General features: G+C 32.3%; 3 protein-coding genes across 4 annotated transcripts; 1 reads left to right on the top strand and 2 right to left on the bottom strand.

The window, feature by feature from the left end:
* Positions 1 to 9,629: 9,629 nt before the first annotated feature.
* Positions 9,630 to 12,774, bottom strand: LOC114400852 (urease accessory protein F-like). Its single transcript, XM_028363504.1, has 2 exons — positions 12,679 to 12,774; positions 9,630 to 10,675 (listed from the first exon to the last, which is right to left on the bottom strand). Exon 2 carries the CDS (start codon positions 10,631 to 10,633, stop codon positions 9,917 to 9,919), a length of 717 nt encoding a protein of 238 aa, XP_028219305.1. The 5' UTR covers positions 10,634 to 10,675; positions 12,679 to 12,774; the 3' UTR covers positions 9,630 to 9,916.
* LOC114400861 lies at positions 11,474 to 12,767 on the bottom strand. Of its 2 annotated transcripts, none has more exons than XM_028363524.1 (2): positions 12,679 to 12,767; positions 11,474 to 12,421 (listed from the first exon to the last, which is right to left on the bottom strand). In XM_028363524.1, the coding sequence occupies exon 2, from the start codon at positions 12,066 to 12,068 to the stop codon at positions 11,649 to 11,651; it is 420 nt and encodes a 139-aa protein (XP_028219325.1). In that variant the 5' UTR covers positions 12,069 to 12,421; positions 12,679 to 12,767; the 3' UTR covers positions 11,474 to 11,648. The 2 variants fall into 2 exon arrangements, with proteins under 2 accessions (XP_028219325.1, XP_028219317.1); XM_028363516.1 differs by having other exon boundaries at positions 11,474 to 12,115.
* Positions 12,775 to 14,361: 1,587 nt separating the features above from the next.
* LOC114400844 (pentatricopeptide repeat-containing protein At1g71210, mitochondrial-like) lies at positions 14,362 to 19,180 on the top strand. The gene is made up of 2 exons (XM_028363494.1): positions 14,362 to 17,324; positions 18,567 to 19,180. The coding sequence occupies exon 1, from the start codon at positions 14,603 to 14,605 to the stop codon at positions 17,219 to 17,221; it is 2,619 nt and encodes an 872-aa protein (XP_028219295.1). The 5' UTR covers positions 14,362 to 14,602; the 3' UTR covers positions 17,222 to 17,324; positions 18,567 to 19,180.

Genomic DNA, 19,180 nt, shown 5'->3' with positions numbered 1-19,180 from the left:
TGTTGATCACTCTCTGCCTTAATTCATAAGTGATGAATATTATTGGTTTTTATTTCACAAAATGATAACTAATTACTGGATTTTAACAAAATTTATGTTCAGTTGATTGAGTATGATGTGTGAGTGTTGTAAATCCAATACATATTGTGTTTAATTCATATGTATAAAAAAATGATAACTAATTATTGGATTTTAGCAAAATCTATGTTCTCCGACATCATCAATCAAATTATTAAATCGTATCTGGTGACTAGTGTTCTTGAAATCCTATGCCTAAACACCCCTTGAATCGACATATCACTCTTGAACAAAAAGGTAACAGCATAGCATAGCAGAATTCTACTACTTCAGTGTCAAGAAAGTATTATTCTTGTTGAGGGGCTGATAGAATGTTATCACTCGGACTTGGAATGTACTAAATAAAAATAAATATTCCTTGGATCACTGCTAACTCAATACCTTGCAAGAGTAACTATTTTTTTAATCAAATTGCTCAATAATACTCGATTGAAAAAGAAATGCACATTAAAAAATTGATTTGGCAAATTAAAAAATATGGTACAATCATCCTTGTACACTAATCTATAATGACTCAATTAGAGGAGTATTAGCAACACATTATCTTCTATATGTCATTGGTAGGTATCCGGCTTCTCATCTTTGAATTCTAAACATGGATTCTTCAATTTCACTATCAGCTTTCTCTTCTTCAACACATTTGATGCATCATAGTGACTAACATGATCTTTTAACCCACTAGTATTAGGAATATCTTCAATGATCATACTTCTCGGCCCTCCTTTCACATTCTTCACACAACATTCCACTTGAGGTAGTTCACCAGGCGTTCCCCATCTTTGTTATTGGTATTATGCCATCTTGGTTGCATTTGCAAATGTATTGATGGATCAATAGCAGGCTCTTCATCTGATTTGAAACAACCTTTACCTTTGTTCTCATCTCATCCGTAGATGATTCAGAGTGAGAACTATGCCTATGATTAAGGAGAGAAGAAAATAGAGGAGAATGAATGCCCTTCCAGTTCCTATCAGAATGGGATCTCATATGTCCGTACAAGGACTTATTGGATGGGAAATCATTCCTACCAAATAGAACAACTGAATTTACCACTAAGTATCAAATTATTTGGAGACAACTTGATGATGCCATTGCCATTAGAGTTATTAGCCTCTTTCCCTTTCCTTTGAGCTTGAAGGTGAAATCTTTTGTGGCCACCTAATGCTTTGCCAGAGCTAAACTTCTTGCCACAAAATTCACACTCGCGTGTTGTTGTAGATAGTTTCTCATGTGTCCCTTCAACGTCATCCTTTGGTTTACCACCTTCTACACGTAACTCGGGATGTGAATTACTCATCTCCTCTATTTTTTCCAATAACTTATCATCATTCCTCGTCATCATCATCCACTGGAGAAAAACAAAACAAAAATATAATGAAGTAGAAAGATGAAAAAAAAGAAGCTACGAGCCTACAACTGAAGAAGGAAACAGTATGGAAGAAGATAGCATGGTATATGCCTATGAAACTTATTTTGTTGATCTAAATCCGTCTCAATACTTAGAGAAAAAAAAAAAAAGACGGGGGCGATTAGAGTAATGTGGGAACATACAAAACGGAAACAAGAAAAGAGAGAGGAGAGGATATTAGAGGATCAAGATGATAATGAAAAATATTTTGAAAGCAATTAAATGATATTATTTTCCAAGATAACATATTTTGATTGAAAATAGATCTCTAATTACCAATTTATCATACACCAAAAGAAAGTTATTCGCTCCTTCAAATACTTGGTGTGTGTTGGTATAGAGATATAGCCGCCTATTTTTTTTACATGCACTGACATGAGAGTTATTTACTTTACATATTATAGTGTGTTAATATTAGGGATAAAAGGATTACCCAATGACTATTCTAGTGATGCTTTGTTGAATATCTGCATTGATAAAGACATTATTTGTTGATGATCCAGTGTTGATTTGATATTGGCTTATTCTTTTATTTACTATCAAATGATAAATATTCTTACTTTAAAATCAAATTCTCTACTCTAACAGAAGAGCTACAGTCAAACTAATTACGTTAAATTAAAGATACAGCAGCAAATATGAATTTCTTTTGGAAATACAGCAACCAGAAATTCCCGGATTTTCCATAGAGGAACCATCAATACCGAGACTTTTCAGAATGAGAAAATCATCAACAGAACAATGCCAAATCGCCCAAACGACGAAAATAACAGCAGCCAAAAAAAGAGTCTTTCAGCTGAGGCCACCAATAAGAGCAAGATGAAGAAAGAATTAAGTAGATTATGCATTGATAAGAAAAAAAACTCATTAACTTTATCCAATATTTACACCGTGCGTATTAACTAACTTAAATCATAGTTATAAATTAATTATATGCATTTTTTCAGCAAAAAATTACATGTGGATGATCACGATGGTCACATGACATTGCCGAAAAAAATAAAAAACGGCAATGACATGATGTGTCAATGAGAGTGAGAACATTTGCAGTATAGCAACATCAAAAGATAGGTTGCATAGCGGAGAAACGCAAAAGGAAAGGAAACATATGATATAAAATATCATTATTATTAGAGTAATAATACATAAATTATTCATAATTTTAGACACTATGGATGTATATACATATCCCTTGGAGGACCAAAGGCCCCCCTATTTTTTTAACTTTAATATTTTTTAATATACTGTATATGATATTTATTTTTATTTGAAAGTTTAATTTTAGAAATAATAATATTTAAGTATTATTTTTTTATTTTAATAAATAGTTAATTATCTTTTTATAATTATCATTGTAAAGATAATGAAATAATTTATTTTTAATAGGCTAATATTATATTTTTCTCTCCTTTAGATAAAATATTTTAGTATTATTTTTTAACATTTTTTCTTTTATAATTTATTATTAGTATTTTAAAGGATATGAATGATTATATGATTATATTTGCAATCAAATAACATTACTAGTCTTCCTTTAATATTAATTTGATTGATTATAATTGATTTGATAATTTAAAAACTATTTATTAATATTTTCCGATTAAGCACCCTAAAATATTTTTTTTTTGTTTTACTGTTATTGTTTGATCGAGATTCTAATATGTTTTCAACCTTAAGTGCACGGTACACATTAATGTGTATACTTTGGAAAAATAAGTTAGATATTGAAGAACAAACTTTATTATTAGCATGTGTAGTAATAATGAGTTTTTAAAAAGAAAAAACTGATCCTTTAAGAAAAATGCTTACATTATTTTTTGTGTAAATATATTTTAGATGACGTGTTCTTAAATTGTAAGAAAAACATGTAATTGTAAATATTTTGTATAAATTAATACTTATTTATTTATTATAATTCTATTATATGCTATAAAAATAAATTTTAATTTTTAAATTGTCCCCCAACATCGTGTTTCCTTATTTCACTTTCTTTTATCTCCTTTTTTTCTACCATATCATATGTCTTATCATCTTTATATTTTTTTTCTCTTTTTTATTTTTTTAGGTGTCAACTAACATATTAGATGTCTACTAAACATTTTCTTTATTATTAAACAACATATATAACATTGAGTAGCTTAGGAAAGCACACAGAATAACAAAAAAGAAATAGAGTAAATTAAACTTAAAAACAAAGTTTGATTCACTGCATAAAAATTGGACTCATATCTTAGGAGAACGTGAGGTCAAATTTCTCTACCAAGGTCTTATGTGAAGGCATCATTAATACGTAATCTGTGAGAGTTTTTTAAGTTTTGAGACCAGCCACACCCGGAACCAACTTATATGCATTACACTGATATACTCAATAATAAATACATTACACTACATACACCCTTATAAGGTTAATTGATTATGAATCTTTAAAAATTATTTTTTATTCTGTAAAAATTATTTTTTTAAGAATAATATATAATTTGTCTTTGTATAAAACTTTATAAGTATATAATGAATAAATATACTAAAAAATATCAAATTGTGATAATAATTGATTAACAGGACTAATGATTTGATTTGAATGTTAAAATGAAATTTTTATTTTAGATAGAAATAAAGTATTGTGTTAATAAGAGAGAATATGAACAAAATTAAGATAATGATAAAAACAACTTTTAAAAAATCATGAATGGTTTAGTTTAATAGATTATGTGAATTAAAAATTAATTTTTTATTTAATAACTAATTTATATATAATAATAAATTTAATTATATAATATGAGTCAGATTATAAAAATATATATGATCAAAACTTAATTTAATTAATTAAGTTAGATTCGCCAGAAATACGGTCGGATTAGGTCATCGACTAACCCACGCCCTTAACACTTCCACTAGGAATAAAATAAAGGAATGAAACTATTAAAATAGAGAAGACAACAATAAAAAAAAATACTTGAACTAAAACTATAGATCTCTTAAAGTTATGTATGAACCTGCAGAAGAATATGTAGCTGTTTTGTCACTCGTGATGATGGTGCCATGAACTCTTCAAGGTAAGGTCAAGACCAAATGATCTTCGTTCGACCAAAGAAAAAGAAAAGCCTGCCACCAGAGTGAAGCCCCTCAGCTTTATTATCTCTTAAAAAATCCTCCAAATTAAGAATCAGTACATATTAGTGTGGAAAAAAGGGGTAGATGATGATGCTGACTAAAGTATCCTTAAGAGCATATTTATCCTTGTCATGATTCTCGAGTCACCTAAAGTATCTTGATTTACAAGGTTTCTCTGGTCTGAATTTTTTTTTGTTTCCCAAACTTGACTCCCCTTGCATGGAACAAAATGATCTGGTCCTTCCAAATTCTTTGGTATTGGGCAAAATATAGATTCCAAATACCCATTTCTGCATGGAGAACGTGGTTCATAGTGCTGAACACGAGTCTCAGCCGGAGGATTCTCACTCACTCTCAATGAGTCATCAAATATTAATGATGGAAATGGACATTGAGGAAGAGCCCTAGTCATTTGAACATGCATAGCCACAAGACATGTAATCACCCTGAAACTTTAGACTATAAATGGATATTATATATGGAGCGCTGCTATTTGTTACGAACAGTGATGGCACGAATCATACTAATGAATATAGTAAATATCTAAAGAGTAATAATAAATAAATTACTTTTCACTCTAAATACCTAATCAACACCTGTCCTTTTTTATCTCTCTTTTCATGTCCTGTATCATAAATCTTATAAAACTATATTTTTTTAAGTATTAGATAACACATTAGGTGTATCAAACATTTTTTATATAGTATTGTGGTTATATAAACTGTTAACAATAAATGCAATAAACATATCACATTATAAAAAATTAGCCAACAATTCTACACAAAATAACATATAAACAACGCATTTAATTGTTTTCTAGACAATTCTACACAAAATAACATATAAATTAGTCAACAATTCTACATAAATTTAGTCTTCTAATTTTGTATGATTCGATTATTTAAGTCTCAATTTCCAAAATTGGACATGGACAATTAATTGTTTATCTTGACAATCATGTGTGATTATTTTTATTGAACCTTCATCGTCACGATTTTATTGAAGATTAATGTTAATTAGGTATACGAAATTATTATCCAATAAAAATTAACATACAAGGATTGGGATTGGGCATTGAAATAATGGAACTAGGGACTAAATTTGTAAATTAAATTATAAAAGAGTAAAATCGATTTCTCATATAAATAAGGACTAAATTTATAATTTAACTTATTTTTTTTAACATATTAGTGAAAGTTTAGGTAAATGAATTGAATTACCAAATTACCGGGACATGTCTCAAAGCTCTTTAAACGTGATTACATGATAAATCACAGATCGTCCACGAGCAAAATCATTGTATTCCCAACTTAAACTTATATTTTTGTGAAATATAAATTCGATCCTTATATCAACATAATAAACTTTTTTTGTGTGGAAAAAGCAGTATTTTAACTTTTTTAGTCTCTAAGCTATTTTTTAATTAGTTCCATGATCATGTAATTTTTTAGTTGAGTCCCTAGAGATTTTAAAAATGTCATAAGTTTTCACTTTTTTATTGTTTTAATGTTAAGCCATCATAATCTAATTTCGAAGATCTACTTTGTTTAGTTTAGGGATTCAATAAAAAAAAAAAGTTTAAGAACTTGATAATCTCAAATGGTTCATAACCTAATAAATAATTTAATCTTAAAAAATTAAGTATAAAAAAAATCTACTTTAAAATTTAAATACAAATATTAAAACAATAAAGAGAATCCTTAATTTAGTTATTGTCCATTTTTTACTATTTAATATAAAATAAAAAAAAGTCATGTGAATATTAATTGATTAAAAAAAATAAACTTTTTGTTGTATTTTTTCTCCATTCCCATATATAAAAAGACTGTTTTCATAAATTTATTTGTCTTGCAAGATTCCTTTCAAATTTTCTTTTTTATTTATTGCTCTTTTAAATATCTCATGGGCATTTGCTTCATGAATTATTTGTTTATTCCTGCAAATATAACATGAGAATGTTGTTTTCAAGAATTTTAAAAAATGTGTGATATATCTAACAATAATTATTTTATTACTTCATAACAAATGCATGAATAAATTTTTCCAACCTCATTATAAAGAATAAACAAATAACCTGTGAAACAAATGTTGTCTTTAATTTTTCAATTTTCACACACATATATAATAAACATTTAAGTGAACTTTCTTCTTAGTCCTTAGTCTCCCCATCCTTCCTCACATTCACTTGTATTGGTTAAGTCTTCTTTCATTAAGAGTTGTGAACTTCATTATAGTCTGAATGTGATGTATCATCTTCCATTCTTTAATGCTAACAATTGCAATTGAATATAAAAAATAATTTTAAATTATATATATATATATATATATATATATATATATATATATATATATATTATCTTCAAAATTTAAATATGTTCCTAAAATACCTATGATATATCATCTTTTATGTTTTCATATTAACTAAATAGGGTAACTACTTATATCTTTCAATCTATCATTTTAACATGTTAGTTTTAACTTGAATTTGAATATTTTTTATAAAAAATATTAATAATTAAAAATAACAATATATCGCAACATTATTATTTATCATAAATTTAAAATATAATTTATATGTTACAAATATTTATTACAAATTTAATGATAGAATATTTTATATATTTATAAGTATTTATTTATTATAAATTATAGTTGTATAAAATGGTGCTGTCTTTATTTTAATTATAAAAAAACATATAGCACTTTCAAAATTATTTATTACAAATTTAAGTATAAAATAATTTATATATTTAACAATATTTATTTTCTATAAACTATAGGGATATAAATTTAACATGACATGAGATACACATCTTACCGTATTGGCTCCCCTTCTTTGTATAAAACAAATGGTACTATTTTTTTTTCTAATTATAAAAAAAAATATCACCCTCAACCTATCAATGACCAGCTTTTGTTGTAAACCATTGATTTAGTATGAATTCTATTAATGTTTTAAAACATTGATTTATTATGAATTTAATTAGTTGTTAACCGTTTAATGAGTCTCAGAAGAAAAAATAATACAATTAGTATCTATATCTAATCATCACTTAAATCAATAAATTATATGAATATTTTTTAATAAAATTTAAACTTATGATAATATTAATTAAACTTAACTAATTTAATTATTTTTATTGGTCTCATTGAATTAATCATGTGCTTCTCATGTACAAGACACATGAAACATAAAAATATTATCCTTTGATGAATAAAAAATGAAAATTATTCTCTTTATACATAATTTGAAGAAATGATTTATAATTTTTATATATTTTTAAATATGAATATTAATGCATTGAATCTTATATATTTTGTTACGGTGCAACGTGCATTCAAGAGTAGAATAATAATAATAATAATAATAATAATAATAATAATAATAATAATAATAATAATAATAATAATAATAATAATAATAATAATAATAATAATAATAATACAACTTATTTTAGCAACAACAGGATGAAAAAAAATCTAATAATAATACAACTTATTACAGTAACCAGAGGAGACAAATAAATCTACAAGTATAAGCAAAAAAACATGCGAGATCCCAAGTTATGCTGACCCATTAATTTCTTACATCATTGAGTTCAGGTTCAGTAATGAACACTTGGTCGTGTACTTTTTTTTTGTTTAAGTTTGGTCTTAAATGATGTGTAATTTCTCACTTGATATGGTGCCAATATTACATCATCTTCCGTTGTCTATCCATGGTCATCTTTGTATAGTACTGTATTTTACTTTCAGAAGACACCATGACTACAAAGAGATTAATTTAAAATTAATGAAGAATGTCACAACTATTAACTATTTTTAGTTAAAAAATAAAAATTAAGAGAAATTCCCATGTACCTAGCCACATCAAAGAATGTAAGAATTTTGTTATTTTTTATGCAAACTTTTACTGTAGCAAAGAGTGCAAGAAGCACCCCACAAACATAGGAAAGGAGTACTTTCTTATCCAAAAAAAAAGTTTTTAAAGATATCAGATCAACTTTCATGAATTAGCTGTAACATGAAAATTAGTGTGAGAAAATTGTCAGAACTAGTATAATCAATAAAGAATGAAGTTAGCTATTGACAAAGTAACATAAATTAGTATTTATGTACTTTGCAATTTCAATTTAAAAGTGAAGGATGTGACAAGGAATACAGACATAATTACCTATCAGAAACAACCCAGGGAAATAAGCAATTTTCATTTTAAACAAATTAACAGCTAAGTTTTGAAAACAAAAATAACTAACTTCAGTTTTTGCAAGTTCAATTTAAAGCGAAGAATTTGAGAAGCAATGATTAGAAACATATTTTTTTAGAAACAACATAAAGAAATTAGCTAAAAACTGTAACTTGATTATTTAAATCAACGCGACATTATTACAAACATTATAAAAACGTCTTTTGAAAATTTAACTATCTATCATGTTACCCCTTAACAAAGTCAAACTAAGGATAGAACCCAAAGACAATTTTTATTTTATCAGGGATTAAACACCAAAAAATAGTAGAATAAAAAAAAATTGATAACTTATCAAAGATCAAAAACGTATTTAGGCTTATAGAATATATATAAATAACTAAGACTACTATTTTATTCTTTAAAATTACTTTTAAGTAGTATTTTAATCTAGAAATGCAAATGGGTCAAGCTTGAGGTAATTAAAAGTCAATCAATTAAAGAGTGTTGGGTTTAATTGGTCCAAGTTCTTTGTTTTTTTGAGTAAGTAACCTTAATAGACTTACCTGTATAATTTAATTTCTTCTTTTATTAATTGAAATGTATAATTATCACTAGTTTGGCCATCGTTTAACAATACTTCAACTACTAAACTGTAAAGTGTAAGCCAACATGTTCATTATATCAATAATCAATTTCAAAATACTGGTTGGAAGAATCATCTCTAAATTGGGATGACTGCACAATAAAATTTCAGCAAATCATTACCATGTGTCCCTGTTCCTTCAAAGACTATACTAGTCTCCGAGTCAGTCTCTAAAAAATTAATGAATCACCACCAATATCTTTGTGAACAAAAATTAGTCTCATAAAATTTCAAAACATCGTCACATTAATTCTTGTTGAAGGCTAAAGTTGTAAAGCAAAAAGAACAAGCTCATCATCCATACAGTATAACAAATAGTTCCCAAAGAGAATGTACGGATCTGTTCAGTCTAAGACATCACATAATCTGCAGAAGAGTGGGCATCATTGAAGTTAGAAAACTCAAAACCTTAAGCACATCACTAACTGTTACAAACAAACTTTTTACATGCATCGAAATATGATGTGCAATGTCCACATTTTGCCTTCTAAGATGAAAACAATCTTGAAAACAAGTAACCATGGCAGCCCTGCACAGTATCTAACAGAGGCATAGTTTGGCATGCTTCGTCAACAGCTCGATTCATCCATTTTTCTAATATAACTTCAGCATTAGGGGCAACCTGATGCTGCAACAATGCTGCACCAAGGGGTCCTATCAAATTTAGCCTTGTAGCAGCAGAAATCACGTCTCTCATTGTGATGAACATGTAAGCTCTCTGAGAACTAGTTTTATCAAATCCTAGTGCTCCACATATAAGTCCAAATACAGGAGCATGATGAAAAGATACAGTCCCTAAACCCAGAGAAGTATCTCTCATGGTTTTGAGGGAGGGGACCTCAGAAAACACAGCTGAGGCCACCCTCATTAATGCAGATCCTTGCGAGATTGATGCCTTTCGACCCACTTCATTAGTTAGGGTAGCATCCAATATTTTGTCAAGCTTATGCCAAGTTTCTAAATTGGGCAACATGGAAGCTGAGTACACAAAAGGAAGGAGTAAGCTTCCTGTATTCTCCAATATATGGATAACAAATGTCTTAAGGTCATTGGAATCAGACACTAAGTGGCACTGAACTGCTGCTTCAAGGCCAAAAGAATGAGCAAATCCACCCGTAGGTAAAAGAGAATCAAGCAACTGCCACTGACTCCACTGTAAAAATGGGTCTGAGCAAGGTTTGTTGTGTTCTTCATTTACTTGCATCGTAATGATATGACTTCGACGTTGACCGCAATTGTCTGATTACTACAAATGCCCAAAGGAATAAAATAGGTTTATGTATTAAAACTTATAAAACAATCTGAAATATTGCCATATATCTTTTGAAAATGAACCATATATGTAAGAGATAAACCTTTTGGGAGATTCAACCTGACCAAAGTTGAATTTCCAAAAGGGTCCATGATTCTATCACTACCGAATGCAATAAGCTCACAGAAAATAGTTGCTATGCATCAATATACTTCTACTGATATAGCAGATCTAGTTTGACAACAGCAACAGCCTTGCCAAGAGAAAAAAAATTAAGATGTGAATTTGTCAAAAAATACTTGTTATTTCAAAAGGCTTATCAAGTTGTCAACTCTCAAGTGAACCAAAGCACCCGCTGTAAAAAAAAATCTCAAGTTAAACATGCTAAAGTTAAGCATGGAGGAAGCTTCATTTCTATGATAACCAAAATCAAAGAAATGGTTTTGATACAAAAGCCAGGAACTTTTATCAACAAAATTTGAACAAAATGCCAAAAGTGACAAGTTCTTAGCTTGCCTGGCAAGTCAATATTGAAGACAAACACAGTTGTAACTGACTATCTTGGTTGGTTGAATTAAATGGTGGAAACTTCCTAAATGTTGCAGCATATATAGTTCCATGTTTAGTTATTTAATAGTAGAAAAAATAAAAACAAAAAGTAAGATACGAGAAATTAAAAGTAGCATGAAATATATACTAAGGTTAGAAACATCCTTCAAAGCTCTCTTGATACATGAAAGCAAGAAAAAATTCACTTTAAAATATATTACCTAAGGTTACAACATACAAACCTGCAAGGTAAGATCAAATTGCATTGGGAGGTGAGAGTTGGAACAATCTATTTATCAAGGTTTTCATACTGTGATTGAGACTCATCATTCAGCAATTACAAGTAAAGCTGCTGTACCAAGACATTCTCTAATACCTTGAACCAAATACCATCATCCCTGACAAAAAAAAAAAGAAGCTAAGACTTGTTTTCTTGGGATTGATTATTGTCCCTGTTCATGAACTGGAAGCCCATGATATACCTATACTCTCCAGTCCCAAGGCAGCGGGAGCAGTAACTAAGACCGCTTCCACCACAAGTCCTACACCATTTTGGCCATTCACCTTTCGGGAGCATTTCCAAATGAACCTGGTTTGTCCTCCCCTTTCCATGACACTGGTGACAATCAACTCTTCCACTCCCCTCACATACCACGCAATGCGGATCTGGCTTCTTTCTTCTTTTCTTCCGAACATTAGACTCCGTTCTCACAACCCAAGATGGCTTTGTGAACGAGAGATGAGGCAACGAATTGGACGACCGAGATGGGGGCAAACCATTGAAATTAGTGGCCTCAAATCGGACCACCACGGATAAACTCAGTGTCCCAAAACCCATCTATGCCCGCAGAACTGCAGTGCCTACTCGACTTCCACAAATCGAATCTGAAACAAACGAAGGTACCTACTTACTGCGGACTTCCAACAAACATTTTGCTTACATAGTGATGAGTGATCAGTAATTCATGAACAACATTAGGACCACTGCCTCTGAGTATTGTGACATGAATTTTGCGTATATATGCCACCTCTTCCAAAGTGAATGTTCCCAGTACTTTTATTAACTCAACAAAATGGAGAAATCATCCATCACCAAACACTGAAACCCTAATGAAAAAATTTCTAATTGCAGGGAAAACAATCGTCGTCTATTGGTGAAAGTCGATTTTAACGGAGCATGACAGATTAAATCTACAAAATTTAACTTTTGTATGAATAAGGGGAAAAAACAATTGTTCGTGGGTAATCACAGTACTTAATTCATTGTGGGACTAGCAATATACGATTAGAGTTAATTCATCAAAAAATTGAGAAGAAGAACAAGGGAATAAACTCCCCGAAGGATACAACCCATAGGAGTATAAGCACTACCGAGCTACAAAGCCCACAAAGGAATTCGGGCATAGAAAAGAAAGTGGAAAAGAAGCAGTAGGGTATGTGAAGTTTACCAGGTGAAGCTGAGTCTCGATGTGAAGCCTCTTGTCTCTTCCTTTCGCTGCCAACACAGTGGATGGGCTTGTACAGTTGTACTTATGGCTTATGGACTCTGTTGAATTTTTTTGTCACAAGAAGAATATAAATTTTCAAGAATTTAATTTAGAATAAATAATATAGACATTATACACTATCATTTAATAAAAAAAACATTATTTATATTAAGCTCTTAAATTTTATAATAAATAGAAGTTACAAAGCAAGTCAAGCCATCCCAACTAATAAGGATAAAAATAGGTTATGCCACTCAATTAGACTTATGATCTAGCTTACATTAGGTTTAGGACAAGCCAAATTTTTTTACCCAATAAATAATGTTAAGGCTTTTACTCCCTCCATTTCATTCTTTAATTGTTTATCCTTCTATTTTTTTTTCTCAAAACAATTATTCTTTTAGAATTTTAAAGTGTTATTAATGTTTTTTTCTTCTAAGATATACCCTCATTTAATATTCATTATTGATTACACAAATATAAAAGATTAAAATATTAAATAAGGATATTTTAGTTTGAATGCAAAGAGTACTAAGTTATTTTAGTTTAAAAAAAGTCAAGTTTTATATGTCATTAGAAAAGCAACATGTTGTTATTTATTAATTTGAATATAATTGAGTTTTGGGTTCCAACCTTATGAATAAAACAATGGTTAGACAATTTTTTTAACAAAAACTAATTATAAATAAAGTTGGTGGATATTTTGCTGGTGTAATTAAAAAAAAAAAGTGAATTGAAAGAAATATTTCATATCTATTTAAAAAAACATAATAAATAATTACATAATATTAATTTAGGTAAAATTGCATAATAAATAATTACATAATATTAATTCAGGTAAAATTATATTTTTGGTCTCAATTTATCTCCCGTTTCGGATTTAGTCCTCCACTAAATTCAGGAATTGGGTCCTCCTATAAAATCATGCAATGCATCCCCTGGACGTTGATTGTTACAAAGAAATGTTGATTGTCATGTGTTACTTTCTTATTAGATGATGATTGTCACGTGTCATGTTCTGATTGGTCAATGAAAACAATAATACATTTCACCTTTCATGAAGTTGGCATCCAATCAAAATATGACACATGACAGTCATCATCTAATAAGAGAGTGACATGTGATAGTCAACGTCACTTGCTAACTGTCAACGTCCAATTGTGATTTAGAGACCAACATTATACGATTTTATAAAATATGAAGACCTAATTCATGAATTAAATTACTGAGGGACTAAATCTGAAACTGGAGATAAACTGAAGGACAAAAAATGTAATTTTATCTATTTTTATAAAAAAATTCACATATGCACCTTTAACATGTTATAAATTCCAATTTTTAACACGTGTTTTCTTTCCATAAAAAAGGATGAAAACAAGATATTTTCATATGAGAATAAGAAAAGTTATTTCTTAAAATATCATTAACTTATTTTTTCATTTATCTTTTGATTAAATTATTTAATTTTTTAAAAAAAAAACTCTCAAAAATATTAAAATGTAAAAAAAAAAGAATTTTTAAATATATCTAGAAATAATATTTCTGAAAGATAATTCTTGAAGAAATAACATGAAACTTGAAACAATTTGACCTGCACGACCCGACTCTACTATACTAGTCCATCCATATGGTCTAGACTTTAGACCTAATTGAAACCACAATGGGTGGGGGTGGTGTGGTGCAGTGACTCGAATCGAAACAAAGCAGGTTAAGTTTATTTACTGAAAGTGAGACCCCCCCTAAACCCTTAACACCCCCGAAGTAAGGAGCAGTGAAAAGTCGCAGGTATGAAGACTTTCACGGACATAAACACAAACACTTGGAATGCAATGGAACCCTGAGAGAACGAGAAGAACATTCCAGTTCCATTGGTCCATTCCAATCCATGATGCTCCCGCTCAAACAAGTAACCAAACACCGTCTCAGATCCAAATCCTTCATCTCCACCGTTCTCAACCCGTGCTCCTCCGACCATGCTGCATACACTTCTCTCGCATCATCATCACCCTCCCAATCAACATCCTCCTCCTCAGCCTCAAGCTCCTTTCTTATCTCCCAAAACGACGTCGCCTCCTCCTTCAGGTCGTGGTTCGCGGCGGCGCGGAAGCAGCACCAGCAGCTCCCCTTCGACCCCCTCCTGAACCGCATCCACCAAATCCTTTCCTCCCCCGCCGGCGAAGAGGACTTCTCCGCCGCTCTCTCCGCCCTCCGCCTCCCCTTATCGGAGAGCCTCGTCCTCCGCGTCCTCCGCCATGGCGCCGCCCGCCGCAACATCCTCCCCTGCCTCAAGTTCTTCGACTGGGCCGGCCACCAGCCCCACTTCCACCACACCCGCGCCACCTTCGTTGCCATTTTCCAAATCCTCGCCCGCGCCGACCTCAAGCCCCTCGTCCTCGACTTCCTCGACTCCTTCCGCCGGCGCATCTTCCACCACCGCGTCCGCTTCCACGACATCCTGGTCGTCGGCTACGCCATTGCCGGAAAGCCCCAAAACGCCCTCCATGCCTTCGGCCGAATGCGCTTCGTCGGCCTAGACCTCGATTCCTTTGCCTACCACGTCCTGTTGGACGCCCTCGTCGAGAAAAACTATCTCAATGCGTTTGACATCATCGTGAGGCAAATTCGCTCCAGGGGCTACGAGAATCACATGACCAATGTCATTGTTGTTAAGCATTTGTGCAAGGAGAGAAGGTTGGAGGAGGCTGAGGGTTTTCTCAATGGTTTGATGTGTCGTGGAGAGGAGTTAAAAGGGCCTGAAGTGAGTTTTTTGGTTGGTGCATTGTGTGAGAGTTATAGGTTTGAGCGTGCCTTTGAGTTGGTTAAGCAATTTGGAAGCTCTGGGTTGGTTCCGTTGGATCATGCTTATGGGGTTTGGATAAAGGGTCTTGTCCGGGGTGGGAGGGTGGATGAGGCATTGGAGTTTTTCTCTCAGAAGAAGGACTCGGAAGGTTATTTTCCCGCCACTGTTAGGTATAATGTTTTGATTTGTAGGCTTTTGCGGGAGAATCGGCTTCGCGAGGTTTATGATTTGTTGGTGGATATGAGTGAGAGCTGCATTCCTCCTGATGCGGTTACCATGAATGCTGTCTTGTGCTTCTTTTGCAAAGTGGGGATGGCGGATGTCGCGTTGGAGTTGTACAACTCCAGGTCTGACTTAGAGTTGTCTCCCAATCACTTGGCTTGCAAGTATTTGATACTTACTTTGTGCTGGGATGGGGGCGCTAAGGAGGCGTTCAATGTGCTCAGAAGCACCGTTGACCGGAGTTATTTTCCTGATGGGCAGACGTTTTGCACCCTTGCGAGTGCTTTGTGCAGGGAGCGCAAGATTGATGAGATGAAGGAGTTGTTGTATCTTGCCGTGGGGCGGAATATTGTGCCTCCTACGTCGATGTATGACAAGTACATATCGGCTCTGTGCCGGGCTGGGAGAGTGGAAGATGGTTATTTGGTACATGGGGAACTTAAGAGTGTTGCTGCCAAGACGTCGTATGTTAAGATGATTAAGGGTTTTGTTAAGTCTGGTAGGGGAGATACTGCTGCTCGGCTTCTTGTTGAAATGAATGGGAAGGGTCATACGCCGATTCCTCGGTTGTGTAGATATGTTATTTGCAGCTTGCTTGAAATGGACAATTCAAGAGGGCGCTTTTTCAATTTACTGGAGATGCTGACCCGTTGTCAACATTCTTGTCAGACTTACAACTTTTTCCTTGATGGAGCTGGACATGCTATGAAGCCTGAGTTGGCTAGGGAAGTATTTGAGTTGATGCAAAGGAATGGCATTACGCCCAATATGTGTTCTCTTATTCTTATGATGAATGGTTATTTGATCAGTGGGAGAATTTCTGATGCTCTGAATTTTTTTAATGATGTACAGCGCCGGGGTTTGGCAACTAAGAAGTTATATGTTGCCTTGATTACTGGTCTCTGCAAGTCCAATAAGGTAGACATTTCACGTGAGTACTTTTTCAGAATGTTAAGAGTTGGATTGAATCCAAGCCTTGAATGCTATGAGCTTCTTGTGCAAAAGCTTTGCTCATTGCAAAGATATAGTGAAGCAATGCATATCATTAATGTATCTCAGAAAATGGGACGTCCAGTAAGTTCTTTTATTGGCAATGTACTTCTTTATCATTCTTTGATTTCACCGCAACTCTACGATACATGCGTTAATTTAAGAGGAGTGGAAGAGGGGGTATTTTCTGGTAATTCAACACTTTGCTTGATGATTGGTGCATTTTCTGGTCGTCTCAGAGTGAGCCATTATATTACGGACCTGGAAAGATTAATCGAGAAGTGCTTTCCACCTAATATTTTCACCTACAATCTGTTGCTAAAACAAGTAGCCAGGAGTGATATGGACAAAGCTCGTTTGTTGTTTGCTCGGATGTGTCAAAGGGGTTATCAACCTAATAGTTGGACATATGATATCATGGTACGTGGTTTCTCAATTCATGGGAGGAATGATGAGGCTAGGCGGTGGCTTAAAGAAATGTTTCGAAACTGATTTTATGAATTTTATGATAAAAAACAATAGAATATTCATTTAAGGAGAACTGGTCAAGGTCCAATCAATGCGTTAAAGATGTAAAATGGTTCATCCAATTTTGGTAAGGATATTATGATTTCTATCCATTTATTAGAAAAATGGGCTACATTGGATGCATTGGTTTTAGTTTTTCTGTTTGTTATTCTTTAGCAATCCTTGTATCTCGTATTCCCCTCCTCTTTTTTCTTCTTGTGGAAGCATTGGGAAATAAAATATGTTTCCACCTTGTATGATTTATCACACTAGATTGACATAAAGCTATGATATTTGACATAGCTTTTATACATTTTTTTATTCTCCATACTGAATCGTTAAAGTTAGAAACTTTGCTTCTTATCCTCTTTTTGTGCTAGTTGTCATCACACAGAATAAAAAATGTACCAGATTATTCATGAATCTGGACTCAGATTTGACTGATTTTGAATCTTTATTAAGTAGTTGTTAGTGTCACTAATTACTGAATCATTGATTTTGGTTTATCTACGTGATTTTCTATTCCGAGATTTGAATATGGTTGCCGAATAAGAGCTGCAGCTTCTGATATGAGATTGTTGCTCTCAGTTATATGTTTCATGTGGCACTTTCTTTCTTTCTTGTTATCTGCCATGATCTAATATCATATGTTTTATGCACTTCTTGCTATATTCTCTCATCAAGTTGAGAATGTGCTTGAATTCATTGAGAAATGGACTGCTTATTTCATGAGGGCTTGTGTGTTTAGTGTCAGTACCATATTGGCCATGGACATTAGGCATTGCAACAAACATATTGTAGTTATCAGAATTAAAAGGTATTTGCTTCATACATCTACCTAGCAATTTGCCCTATGAGCTTCCTTACATCCTTTCTTGTAAGCATAATCTGTTGTGGTTTTATAATCTTTTGGCAAGATTTCTTTTTTTGTACTATTATAGTGGCATGCAAAATTATCAATTGGTGCCTTTTGCTTTGATTTCTTTGATGGGCAGTTTGCTGGACTCCTTTCTTGTTTGGATTTTATACTTGACGTTTTAATTTTTGTGTTTCTTTTGTGTCATTTTTAGTCTCATGTTGTTATATGATTTATGTCAAATTCCTCAAAATCTGATTCCAAATTTGTTTATCCCTGGCTCTTTTTTCTTATCATTATTTACATACTTTCTAGTTTCAACCTATAGGATAGCTCAGGTTTCTATTATTTCGAAGCATGATATACATACCACGGTATTATTTTTCCTCTAATCAGATGTTTTCTGGCCCTAGTAATCCCTCCATTAATAACTTTTATTTGAAAAATTGTGTGCCACATTTGAGGTATTGGTAGGATTTGCATGGTAGTAGTACTTCGTGACCAGGTGTATGCTCGTCGTCATCACTGCTGGCAGAATCTAGCTGAAAACTGAAATGGAGAACTGGTCTTGTAGAAACAAACAGAGAAGAGAGGAAAAGATTATGAAAGAACAAAAGAAGGGAGGAAGAAGACAAATAAAGAAGTGGTGCAGCCAAGAGAGCCATTAGTCCATTACCTGAGAGGTCCTAAGAATTCAAGCTGTGATTATGTAAAAGAATAACAATCTTTTCCGAGAAGTGTCAAAGTGGAGAGAATGAAACTCACAAAGGAGCATGGGCTTAGCATGGACAGTGCAACAAATTTAAGTTTGAACTTTAAACTGTACCGTTAGGGTTTGAAGAGTTGCATCTTTTCTAACATTACATGGCAACAATTCCTGGTTTGGAATGTCTGTGCATCATAGATTGGAGGTATTAATTAAGTCAGTTGAGATGTTTGGATGGTATGATTATGAAGAAAGCTGATAGGCAACTAGGCAACTTATTACAGAAAATAGGATAAACCCCACACACAGGAATCAGAATCGCAGGTTCATTACTATCGAACTCTAGAAAACATAAAATAGAATACTAATCTATGCAACAAAA

The sequence above is a fragment of the Glycine soja genome, chromosome 2, assembly GCF_004193775.1.
Source record: "Glycine soja cultivar W05 chromosome 2, ASM419377v2, whole genome shotgun sequence".
Taxonomy (NCBI): Eukaryota; Viridiplantae; Streptophyta; class Magnoliopsida; order Fabales; family Fabaceae; genus Glycine; species Glycine soja.
This window is presented reverse-complemented; position numbering and strand designations above follow the sequence as displayed.

Excerpts from the sequence above, each read along its gene's own strand:
- LOC114400852 (XM_028363504.1), bottom strand. The coding sequence starts at position 10,633 with ATGCAAGTAAATGAAGAACACAACAAACCTTGCTCAGACCCATTTTTA.
- LOC114400861 (XM_028363524.1), bottom strand. The coding sequence starts at position 12,068 with ATGGGTTTTGGGACACTGAGTTTATCCGTGGTGGTCCGATTTGAGGCC.
- LOC114400844 (XM_028363494.1), top strand. The coding sequence starts at position 14,603 with ATGATGCTCCCGCTCAAACAAGTAACCAAACACCGTCTCAGATCCAAA.